This window comes from Ylistrum balloti, unplaced genomic scaffold (assembly GCF_031769215.1).
Source record: "Ylistrum balloti isolate Yb309-2 unplaced genomic scaffold, AGI_CSIRO_Ybal_v1 Utg370546, whole genome shotgun sequence".
NCBI classification, from domain to species: domain Eukaryota; kingdom Metazoa; phylum Mollusca; class Bivalvia; order Pectinida; family Pectinidae; genus Ylistrum; species Ylistrum balloti.
In genome coordinates this window covers 114,452-126,290 of record NW_026782346.1, presented here as the reverse complement: position 1 = coordinate 126,290, position 11,839 = coordinate 114,452, and the positions used below count along the sequence as shown (strand labels likewise).

The 11,839-nt window shown below is 35.5% G+C and overlaps 1 protein-coding gene across 1 annotated transcript; it reads left to right on the top strand.

Moving 5' to 3' along the window:
• The first annotated feature begins 1,349 nt into the window (after positions 1-1,349).
• On the top strand, positions 1,350-8,785 carry LOC132556111 (homeobox protein prospero-like). Its single transcript, XM_060220496.1, has 3 exons — positions 1,350-1,429; positions 5,365-5,509; positions 8,580-8,785. Exons 1-3 carry the CDS (start codon positions 1,350-1,352, stop codon positions 8,763-8,765), a joined length of 411 nt encoding a protein of 136 aa, XP_060076479.1. The 3' UTR covers positions 8,766-8,785.
• The last annotated feature ends 3,054 nt before the right edge of the window (positions 8,786-11,839 follow it).

Sequence of the window (11,839 nt, the reverse complement as noted above, 5' to 3'; positions counted from 1 at the left end):
TGAAATCATGAAAGTAGATTCCAATACTTAAGGTAAATCTAAAAAATGTACTTTAGGTTATCAATCAGCTAGCATCAAAACATTTGTTATCAAATAATGAGTTTGTCAACAGGCAACCCTATCTCTGTGTGGTCATGACTAAACGCTTGGCTGCACTCGACTCATCAAAAAAAAAAGCTACACATCACACAATTACTTGTCTTGGGACTATCTTTCATGGACATTCTAATTTCATCAGGTTTTGATATTTTTTTTTCTCAATTATGACGGAAAAAAATTGATAATTTATAACACATTGATGTATAGGATGTAACAGTGTCATTTTAACAGGTATCATTGGAAAATGATTTTTACCTGGCCTTGCGCGATTGTTGTCAAGGAAATCTGATTCTTGTCCATCAAGGCGATGACTCGATGTGATCAGTAAAAGGATGCGAGATCTATTAATATTGGTTCATACTCTCATAAATTGACAAATCAAATTAAGTGTATAGATTGGCGATGTTACATTTCATGTTAAAAAGACATCGTACCAATTCATGTTTAATTGGCAAAAATGTTATTTGTTTAAATTGGAGTTAAACTAATGTTAGGAAAAAAGAATTGCCTTGGCTTACCGAAAAAGGCAGTGCAAGGAGAATATTAATAATTCATTTTGAAATATTCCATTTTTCCAGATAATTGGAATGATTTAATGAATTGTGAAGGAAAATTCCACATTGAAGGAGAACTAGTATTAAGTAACCATCATCAATAATTTAAACGCTAATGGTAACTCGGCTTGCTGGTCAAATTAGACTGATTTGTTATTCTTTGTCAATTTTTAACATGGAATTTTTTTTTCTACTTATATTCCACTTCCTTGTATCGTGTAACTATTGTGAAAATGTAACTTATGTTTCTGACAAACATTCTGCCATCGGCGACGTTTACACCACATCCTTTCATAACACCAAGCGCTCGTGAAATGACTGTTTTCCTTATAATCTTAATGAAGCACCACATCGTTTCCTATTAAGTATAAAATGGTTTTCTCAAATGGATATTCCTGATAATTGTTAATGTACTCTTGAAATTAATCGGCCATTTCTCCCTGGATGATAAAAGAATCGAGATGAGAGAGAATCGCCAAGCTGCTAAGTAGTTAGATATTAATAACAAGTGGGATATAGGGAAATCACTGGGCTACACAAATGAGTTGTGGGTTGGTAAGGCTCGGCGACCATTGTGGGCGTGGCAGCTACATTAGGGAAATCTCTAAGGCAATGGCAGCCACAAGATTTAGTTAAACACCTTTCTCTCAATCTTGTGTAATCTGATAATGGTGGATAGTTTGGCGCTTAATCGGAATGAAGCAAGCTCAGAGTGACAGCTGTCGAGCAAGCCTCCATTTTCAGCCTGCTAGCCGTCACCACCGATTGGCAAGTCAGTAATTGCTAGCAAGTGACGTGTAATTTTCTTGTAAAATGGAGATTTGTCTTTTAAAGGAGTCAATTTAGGGACGGGAAGCTTTAAGTGGTGTCGGCTGTAATTGTCTGCTATTATCATTTTTAACAATATGGTTCCTTCAAAACAGCAAATTAAAATCTGTAAACTGCTTATCACCTCAGAGTTGGAGGTGACGAAGATGAAAACAAGTATATGGTTTTAAAAATAAACTTCCTTTCATCATTAAAATGCACTAAAATAACGATTAACATTTTAGTACTGAAAGTGTGAATCAGGAGTAGACAATCTAACTTTAATCTCATACAGATTTTTGAAATTTCATTTTATTAATTATAGGTGGCACTGGAATTAGGAAACATTTTGAAAAAATCTATCAAGATAACAGCTTTAAGCTTTATTTTAGGCTTAGTGTGATTTTAAACATAGTTATGTAAGCAAAATTATCTACTGTTACATACTACAGTATCTATATCAGCTGTTTACATGTTTTCTCGTTAATCAGTGCAAACAATGAAGTTGTGTAATCCATTTTGTGTATTATCTATCATATCTATGTATAAATGACGTGAGATTTATTCAAAGTAACATGGTTGATGATTTAAAGTTTTATGAAGAATTAGAAAATGAAAATGTATTGATCACATCATTTAAGTTATAAATCATTTAACAGCTTTTAAGTGGAATGACATGCAAATTATCATTTTTTTAAAGATGGTTCTTGAAAAAGTTAGGAAAGTTAAGTAAAATTCAACACATTTAAATTATTTTTCTAGAGAAGCTGACAATGCTTCTGGTTTCTGATTTATATCTAGAGGGAAGTACTGTTAGCAAAATGTTTATCTAATTTCCAACTGTTTACTTTCTCTTTATCTATTGTTCAAAAATTATATGTTTTAAATAGTGTGGAAACTTCAGTTTACATTTTGACAAGTTGAGCTGAAGTTAACAAAAAGATAAACATGACATTCCAGAATTTTGTTTTTTATTGGGGGGGGGGGGGGGAATACCATAGATCTCACAATGACAGGGAGGTACTTTTTTAGTGGGGGGGGGGGGGGGGGGGGAATACCATAGATCTCACAATGACAGGGAGGTACTTTTTTAGTGGGGGGGGGGGGGACAAAATACCATTGATCTCACAATGACAGGGAGGTACTTTTTTAGTGGGGGGGGGGGGACAAAATACCATTGATCTCACAATGACAGGGAGGTACTTTTTTAGTGGGGGGGGGGGGGACAAAATACCATTGATCTCACAATGACAGGGAGGTACTTTTTTAGTGGGGGGGAGGGACAAAATACCATAGATCTCACAATGACAGGGAGGTAAACTCTTACATGTAGTCTTTTTTTCTTAAAATAAATGTCATCATTGCATTTGTTATGAAGTGAATTGAGAACCTTGGAGTGTTGGCATAACCTACAATATCACCGGGGCTGTAATACAAATATTTGTGTAATTAAAACAAAACATTGAAATGGGAAAGATGGTTTTAGATACAGAATCAACAGTCCTCAGTTGTAAATCACTGGGAAAGTATGCAGCTTATAGGATTCTATTTGTTTAAAGTTCACACATCGTGTCTGAGTAGTGTACACATTAGAAAGGACAATAGCAAGAACGGGAAAATAACTGCCCACAAAAAAAGATATATATATATACATATATTGTGCAGTGAGTATTATATTTCTACCAAATTTTGTCATATTTTTGACATTTTGTCTGGATTCAATACACTAAAACAAGAACGAATGTCTTTAAATCCATACATCAGTAAATCCATACATCAGTAAATCCATACATCAGAAAATTCAGGTGTCAGTTGACTGAAGTGTCTAAAAATTCAGGTGTCAGTTGACTGAAGTGTCAGTTGACTCAGATGTCTAAAAATTCAGATGTCAGTTGACTCGGATGTCAGTAAACTGCAGTGACTCAGGTGTCAGTAAATCAAGATAACAGTTAACTAAGTTGTCATTGTAGGGAGGTTCTGACATCTTTCTTTAATCACACCAATAGGTTTTATCCTAAACACTATAATATACTATAATACTGAGGTGACGTTTCATGAAATATTTCAAGGTATTTACATTTCAGCCTATGTATACACAAAGTCTTTAAAGTCAGATTCTGTAAAATATCACAGATTCTTTACCCTGCGTTTTCTGACACACTGTCTTGTCCAACCTAAAATTTCATCCCTATGCTATTGTTGAATAGGTGCAAGCTTTCATGGAGTCAGGTTTCACTGTACTTGGAATACAAGTACATTTGAGTTCACATAGGGTAACCATACAGCCTTCAACACCAGGAAAAGTATATAGGGCATAGCAGTTATTTTGGTTCAGATTTTGGAATTTTCTGTATTTACATGATTTTTATTATCTGTGTAATTTCTAAGTGATGTCATTTACAAGGCATGCCAACAATCTTAAAGGTGGGTATTTGGGATTAGCCAGCTGTCTGACCAGTCTAGCTGGAAGGACCTTAATACATCTGATGTGTAATTAGGCCTATTGGCCAAGCTAACAAGAAGTGTGACAATGTGTAGGTTAATTTGAATCAATAGGCTTAATCTTGAGGACGGTTAATTAAGCCTCTTCGATGTCAACAGTCTCTAACTTATAAGACAGATTAGTTGCTGGCAATGATAGCTTAGATGGCTAATTTGTCCGAGTGTGATATTTAGTGACAAAATCCTTGTACATGCGATGCTCCACTCTTTGGAGATCGCCAACTTTTTAAGGCGTTTCAGAAAATAAATGTCAATGGTATGAATAAGCTAACTGGAGTCACCTGGCGTGCAGTGATGACCTAAGTTTTTAATCTTATTTACTCTGGGTATTATAGCGTGGAGAAAGCCGACCTAGAATGATTTCATCCTCTCGACACAGAAAACTGTCTGTAGGGATGACTTTCAAGTATTCTATTTATTTACTATTGTTGAAAGGAACATACATGTATCCAAACATTTACGCAGTTAAATAATCGTTTCTAAAGGAATGATGTAAAGACAGCTTATTTCCTCTCTCAGTACACAAATGTACACTACAGGCAGTATTTATGTATACTTTAGACTTTTTACAAAACAATCTTGAAAGTGTGCAGTCAAGCCATATTGAGACAGTTTTTACTTTTTTGTCTCCAATAATTATCTCTGATGTATCACATAGTTTCTATTTCATTTATAAATGTTTGCAATAAATTCCAAAAGTCACAGTAATTTTATTGTAGTAATTATAATTTTCTATTTCAATTCATTGCATTATGAAACAAAACAATGGATTACAATGATTATAAACAATATTTTAAGTGTATTCCTGACCATCCCTCCCTTTCCCGTCCCTCCCCTCTCCTCCCCACCTCTCCCCCTCCCCTCTCCTCCCCTCCCCACCTCTCCCCCTCCCCTCTCCTCCCCTCCCCACCTCTCCCCTCCCCTCTCCTCCCCTTCTGCTCTCTCCCCTTTACCCCATACTGCTTCCCATCCATTCATCAATTCAATTCTATTTTGAGTTTGATTCAGTAAATTCTTTAGTGCTTGTGGTTGTTATGGGAAATAGAGAGACAAGTCTCTTAAGAGGGGGTGGAGTTGTTATTGACAGGCGACACATGTCATGAATAAATTATGTGGGCAACTGAAAGCTTGTGTCGGCCATATTGAAGGAATAGAGATTACGTATTGAAAGTTTTGAGTGGTCAATAAAAAAAAAAGGATAAAATTTCACTCAAGTATATAGTTAGCTAGTTTGGGCAGTTAACACAAAATTTTTGCGAGGCTGTTACCAGTGAGTGTAAAAGTGGAATATAATTTTTGATATCAGATTAAAAATTCAATACTGTCTTTTAATTAAAGAATTGTACATACTAATAAAAAAAGGAGTTTTGTCTTAATTTCATAAAAATTTGTATATTTTCAGGGAATTTTTCTACATTCAAATGGAGAAATACGCCCGACAATCAATTGGTGAAGGATGCAAACACCCAGATGACCTTAACGTTACAACTGATTCTGAACTTTACCGTGTCCTAAATCTGCACTACAACCGCAACAACCAGATTGAGGTACGCAGCCATGGCTTTAATTCGCAAACAACTTTCCATGCCACTGGGCGGATACAAATTTTTTTTTTCAATTGCCAAACTCTTCTATCGCTATTGCTTGCTTTTTATTGTATTTTATCATTTAAATCACACTAGCATAAAGCACTGAAGAAGACACGAAAACTATCTGTCGGCAGTGAAACAAAACATATTGCCGGAGTAGGATGTTCAATGAAAGTTGGAATTGTCACCTTGTGTATTGTGGTGTATTAGACAGTGGCAAAGTCACTGATGACAGTCCTTGTCTCTGTAACATCTTGCAGGAATTTCAGTCTCCATACTATCAAGTCGACAGTCTTGAGGGAACCGTACGATAGATTGCCGAATGACATCTAATTAATTAGCAACACACTCAAAAAGGGATTTCATTGCATTTGTCAGTAAGTTGTTCAAATAAAATTGACACATAGAGCGAGCGCAGACTTCGACCATGAATCACCTCCCATGCAAAAAGAGTTCCACTTGGACGTACAAACACGACACTTTGTGGTCCCGCCTTGCTTAGTGTTTATTGAAAAGCATTAGCTTCTAACGAAACTCTCATCTATAATTGATATAGCACTCCCATGATGCAACTTTGGTAGTGTCTATAACTTCTGTGAAGAAATTTCATATCAACCTACGGACCCTTATCAATATCCAAATTATTACTAAGATGATACAATTAACTAATGCCTGTTTACTTCAAGTATATTAATATTGCTATCTGTAACCCGTGGGGAATAACTTTTCAATCTACTTGAAAGACTCGGTGCTGTGGCGTGGTGGGGTTGACTAGGGTAGGGTTCATCTTATCCTTTGTTACATTTATTTTCCTCATTTGGCGTCTCTTGAGACTCGCCATGATACAGCACCAGCCCTGCTCTGATGGGAGAGCCGATATTTCTCAGACAATAATTACAGTGAGATTTTATCATCAAATACCTAAAAATGTATTTGTCATACACCAGAAGAAATGATCAGGAACCGAACCGCAGACACAATTAATTGGATTGAAGTTGGTGTGTTAGCTTGTTCTAGAAGACAATGTCAATATGACTGCATGCGGAAAATGCTCACAGAAATCACTTTGATACCTCCCGAGGGACACTCCAGAGTCTGAATATGGACTTAATATGTATACAATGTAGGGGGAGACAACCTATCAGTGTCATCGTTCTTAATGCATTCTTCGAATCTTCATGCTAGGCTTATTTCATATTGGCAGAAAGTGACATTAAAATGTCATTCATTTTTTCTGAATTTCTATAGGGATGTTGTCCACCTATGCCGAACTATCTCTCTATCAATACAACACACTTTGCTTACAAATAGCTGTCATCAGCTTTGTTCACTGGCTCCAAATGGTTCTACTGTCGTATTCTGCTTTATTAATTTGGCACGATAGTGAGATTTTGCTGCCTGATGTAAATGGCTGCCTGATCAAATGGATTCTGGGTGCTGATTCCTCATCCGATCAGCAGGCAAGGAATTGTCACTTGCCTGACCGCCCGAGCGAGCAGACGGGCGATGAAGCAGCAGATGCTTTTATACATCCGTTCTATCTGCCGTGCGACTTGTGAAGCCCTTCCCATCTTCATCTGATGAATGGTCACTCGGGTGTGTACAGGACTCCTCATGTTTTATTCGTGGTAAAACGAGAGAGAGATCGGACACAAAGATAAGCATGCGTCAACACCTTTACCAACTTACTGATGGTCATTAAATACCTTGTCAACCAAGCGTGACATATTTTGAGTGTCTCGGTCTATCATAAGATTCTGATCTATGGACAGATAATTGTTAGAAATATGGTGACCCATATCTCTATCTTAGAATATTGACTAATTTCTTTCATCATTTCTCTGGTGTAAACAGAAATAGTGTAATTTTGTAGGTAGACGTCAGTACACTGGATTGGATAAATATGTTTGTAATATTTTCTGTTTTACTGTGTCTACAACAAGAGGTATACAGATCTGTTACTGAACAAGTTAAGACTGGATGTTTGGTTGTAAATACAACAATATCCCATGCTAAATTGTCTGATTAGTATTAGTTTTTCTCAACAGTGAAAAACTCTCTATACACTCCAGCTCCAATGTCTTTTCTGGCTCTCAGTGATGGTCTCATTTCAATATTGCATACTTTTAGATCCGTTATACTATAGACACTGTAGCCTCAATTCATATCCTACAGTTGGCGCAGGCAAGCAGAATGTCACGGATTACAATTTGTCCATTTCATGTGATACCATCAGTTACACAATATGAGAGGTCAGCGTTTCTGCTCTTTGGGAGAAGGGGATTTGAAACTCTATTACAAGGAATTTTCTTTGTGTTATAAAAGGTCCATTTTGTATGTGAATTTCTTCACTACTGATTGGCTTTTGGACAAACGGTCTGTCAGAATATGAGAAATTAGCATGTTGATGTGCTAAGTCAACGGATGGATGTCTGCTTCACCATCTTATGTGAAGTGAAGAAGACGTAATTCGACTTAACTTGTCACAGCCTTGTTATGTTATATTGGCAAGAAGATTCCGAGTAAATCCTTCTTAACAGGGAGAAGGAATGCCAAGTCAGAGAGCTTAGGTATCTTAATGACAGTTGTGCAAATCAGTGGGCTTACGAACCGCGATACGGACTCGTACTCTCATTGGGGGATTACCGGGGAAAGTAAAATAAAGCCCCTGCAGACATGCAACTGTCTTGCTCTGCGACTATAAAAATTGTTCCATCAATTCTTGTATTCTACCGTTCTGTACCGTGGATGTATGTAGTCAAGTTTATACGCTGTTAACGGTATAAAGTGGAAATATAGGACTTCATCAGTTTTTTTTTTATTTCTGTCTTATCTATATATATATATATATCAGTTTTTTAAGAAGCTGACTCACTTGTTTCTTTAAAAGTTTACCTGTAAAGTACACACACATTTGGTCAATGTTTAAATAAATTATATTGGAGCAAAACATCCCAGGATTTGTTGTGTACTTTTAAAGAATCACGCCAAAAGTTTATGTACCTATAATCTGCTTCATCTGTTGTAGGTTCCAGAGAGTTTCCGTATGGTGGTGCAGGCAACACTTCGTGAGTTCTACAAATCCATTGTGGCTAATAAAGACAGCGAACCCTCCTGGAAGAAATCGATCTACAAAGTGATAGCACGCCTTGACGACACTCTCCCCGAGTATTTCAAGTCACCAAACTGGATGGACCAACTTGGGGATATGTGATTGCAGGAAAAATGTTTGAGGGTCATGTGATCGATGACCATCATGGCAGCAGTTTTGGGAAATGTGATCACAATCATGACTGCAAGTCTTGGTCATGTGATCAGTGACTGCCATGGCAACAGAGAACTTATGATCACAGTCAATGCAGCAGGGTCAGGTCATGTGATCAGTGATAGTCATAGCAACAAATGTAGACAGTATGTGACCGTCATCATGGCAACAAACTGGGGGGTGATGTGATCAGTGACTATGATGACAACAGGATTGTCAGTTGTCATGACAACATGTTACAGTTGTCATGGTTACCACTTTCTTATCGCACATGGACAAGGTTGTGATAACTTTTAGAGATGGGTATCTACAGACATTTATTTGTATGTATTCATTTAGCATTACACATTCCTTTACAAAAAATTATATTAATAAAAAGCAAGAATGTTTGTTTATTGTAACCTGAAACCAAAAATATCAGGACAGTATAATCATTCCTTTCATATTTCTTCACATTTTGAACTTAGCTTATGGAACAAAACATTCAGCAATTTACATTATTATGGAGACAATGGACTGAATTTAATGACAGAGATTCCATTTTATAAACTGTTTGTTATTTTTTGTTTGTAAATACACAGGAAACTTTTATATAGAATTAAGAAAAGTGAAGCCTTTTTAATGATGAGTCACTGATCAAAGTTGGAACAAGATTTGGAGATTTTGTTTAAACTCCAGAATCAGCATTGCAGGGATGCATAGGACTTATTTTTTGCCAATATTTGCATTCTTTTTACATGTATATATGCATATTTAACAACATTCCTTTATTTCTACAAACACTTAGCCCTTGAATCGTTATTTCAAAATACTATTGATTTTGTTTAGATCAATAATCAATATTTGTGTATATCAGTTCTTATCTTTATAACCGTTTTGATTTTTGTTTCAAATTTCCATAAAAGAATATATATACTGTTTAAAAGTTGAATTTTGATAGAATAAATGAAGATTGATAAAAATTTCATTAAAGTACAATTTATGATAATACTGTAGAAAAAAATTAAAATTAAGAATGAATCTTTCTATTTTACAAAAGAGTTTATTACACTTGCAGAGAATGACATTTTGTATGTAGGTAAATATATAGATGTGAATTCTTGTGGTTCATGTATGTATGTGGATGGTGAGAGCTAAGTTACATTATCTAAGTTGTTTTCATATTGAAAATGCATGAGATACCTGGTATCTATATTTCTGATGAAGGTCACTGCCCCCGCTACATCTTCACCAAAGTATACTTGTTAACAAACAGTGCTCACTTGTATCTGTCTACAAACAATTACCTAGTCAACCTGTTTAGATATTCTTTAATAACAAGTTTTCTTGTCATGTTCTGATATGTTAATCGTCCTAAATGAACCCTACAAAGGGTTGATATTGATTATACACCTGTAAAACGCTGTCATTTTTACCTGTCTCCTCATCAACATTAAACACCACCTGCTGCTTGAGATGTATGCCTTGAAGGCCTAGAAGTGGTAACAGTCGGCCCAGTAAGACAATTTATGTCTGAATCGACAGTGTGACAGTGTGGTTCAATGTTTTGATAACTTCATCACAACTTATGCTGTTGATTTCATTTGAGAATTTCAAATATGTATTTAAAAACAAGACTGTTGCATGTATCACATTCCAGATAAACCTTCAGCTGAAGATAAAAACTTGTATGATATTTGTAAATTTTAAAAATGATTTTCCGAAATATCATTAATTATAAGTTTTATTATTGTTTTGATAAATGATGAGTTTGGAAGAAGTGTCCCTGGTGTATGATATCCAGTATGATGGGTTTTGTGTAGATACAGAAAAATCTAGTATATGTGTTATACACCGGTAATTAGATGTCCATGATCTATAACCATGTTTGTTACCATAGTCCTCCGTATTATTATATTGTTACATTTTTTTTTATTTTTTTTTTTTTTACTCGTGTCAAATCACAGGTAAGATATTATATTCCTCCCAGGTCTTGTATTGTTTTTTTCAATTCCAGTCATTCCTGAAGTATTCTACAATCTGTCTCTCGTCTACAATCAAAGAAATCCATAAAAGTGCAATTTACTTTCACTTGACGTGTTATTTTCATCTCAGGTGGTGCAAACCAGGTATGACATCTTTGTTTCTAACATTCAAGGAGCCTCGTTTACATAATGAAAACATGCCTTGTAATAATTTGTTCCATTTTGATGTTAAATAATGTTGGTTTGAAAAAAGAATCTTGTATAAAAGTGAAACTGGTATAAGTCAGATAAAGACACAGTGGAACTGGTATAAGTCAGATAAAGACACAGTGGAACTGGTATAAGTCAGATAAAGACACAGTGGAACTGGCATCTGCTGTTCAATACAATATATATACTTTAATGTCTGTCAAATCTATGGAGTTCATAAACCTGTCAATTGTGAATAGAAATTTAGTCAATATGAAAAACCTTTTAAACAGGTTTTATCTCACAAATGAAAGTCCGATTAGACAGGTTTTACCTCACAAAAGAAATTCCGATTAGACAGTTTTTGCTGCACAACCATATTTCATGAAGTCCGATCTCCAGTTTATAATAGTAGGTCTATAGTGTATGTTCTTACTGCTATACTGACCCAGTAATAAGCCCATGCCTGCTAAACTCTCAACATCTGTTGCTAATCAGTAGAATTACAAGCAAATAATACTTCCTTGTCATTAAGTCTGCCCCTGACACAATTTGTATATTAGCGCCCCCTGTTCGGCTTTTTGCTGAATAAAAAGGATAAAGTGATCTTACACCGTTGTTTGTGGTGTATGATAAACCCATTCCCAAAAACAGTCTGTTACTATTAACTTTATATAATACACTGTTCATCATAATGTTCTTTATTTATTTTTTCTGTTCAATCCTCTTTGCCATAGTGCAACTAATTCAAATTAAAAATCATTCAGAACTTTTTTTATATGTAATTGTTGACCTTATGAACAATTTTTACCTTTTCTACAAATATCCCGACACAATTATACACCATTTGTAGTGTTTTCTACCCAATGT

Excerpts from the sequence above, each read along its gene's own strand:
- LOC132556111 (XM_060220496.1), top strand. The coding sequence starts at position 1,350 with ATGAAGCAAGCTCAGAGTGACAGCTGTCGAGCAAGCCTCCATTTTCAG. Across the intron at positions 1,430-5,364 it reads CACCACCGATTGGCAAGTCA|GGAATTTTTCTACATTCAAA; the intron begins GTAATTGCTAGC and ends GTATATTTTCAG. Across the intron at positions 5,510-8,579 it reads ACCGCAACAACCAGATTGAG|GTTCCAGAGAGTTTCCGTAT; the intron begins GTACGCAGCCAT and ends CATCTGTTGTAG.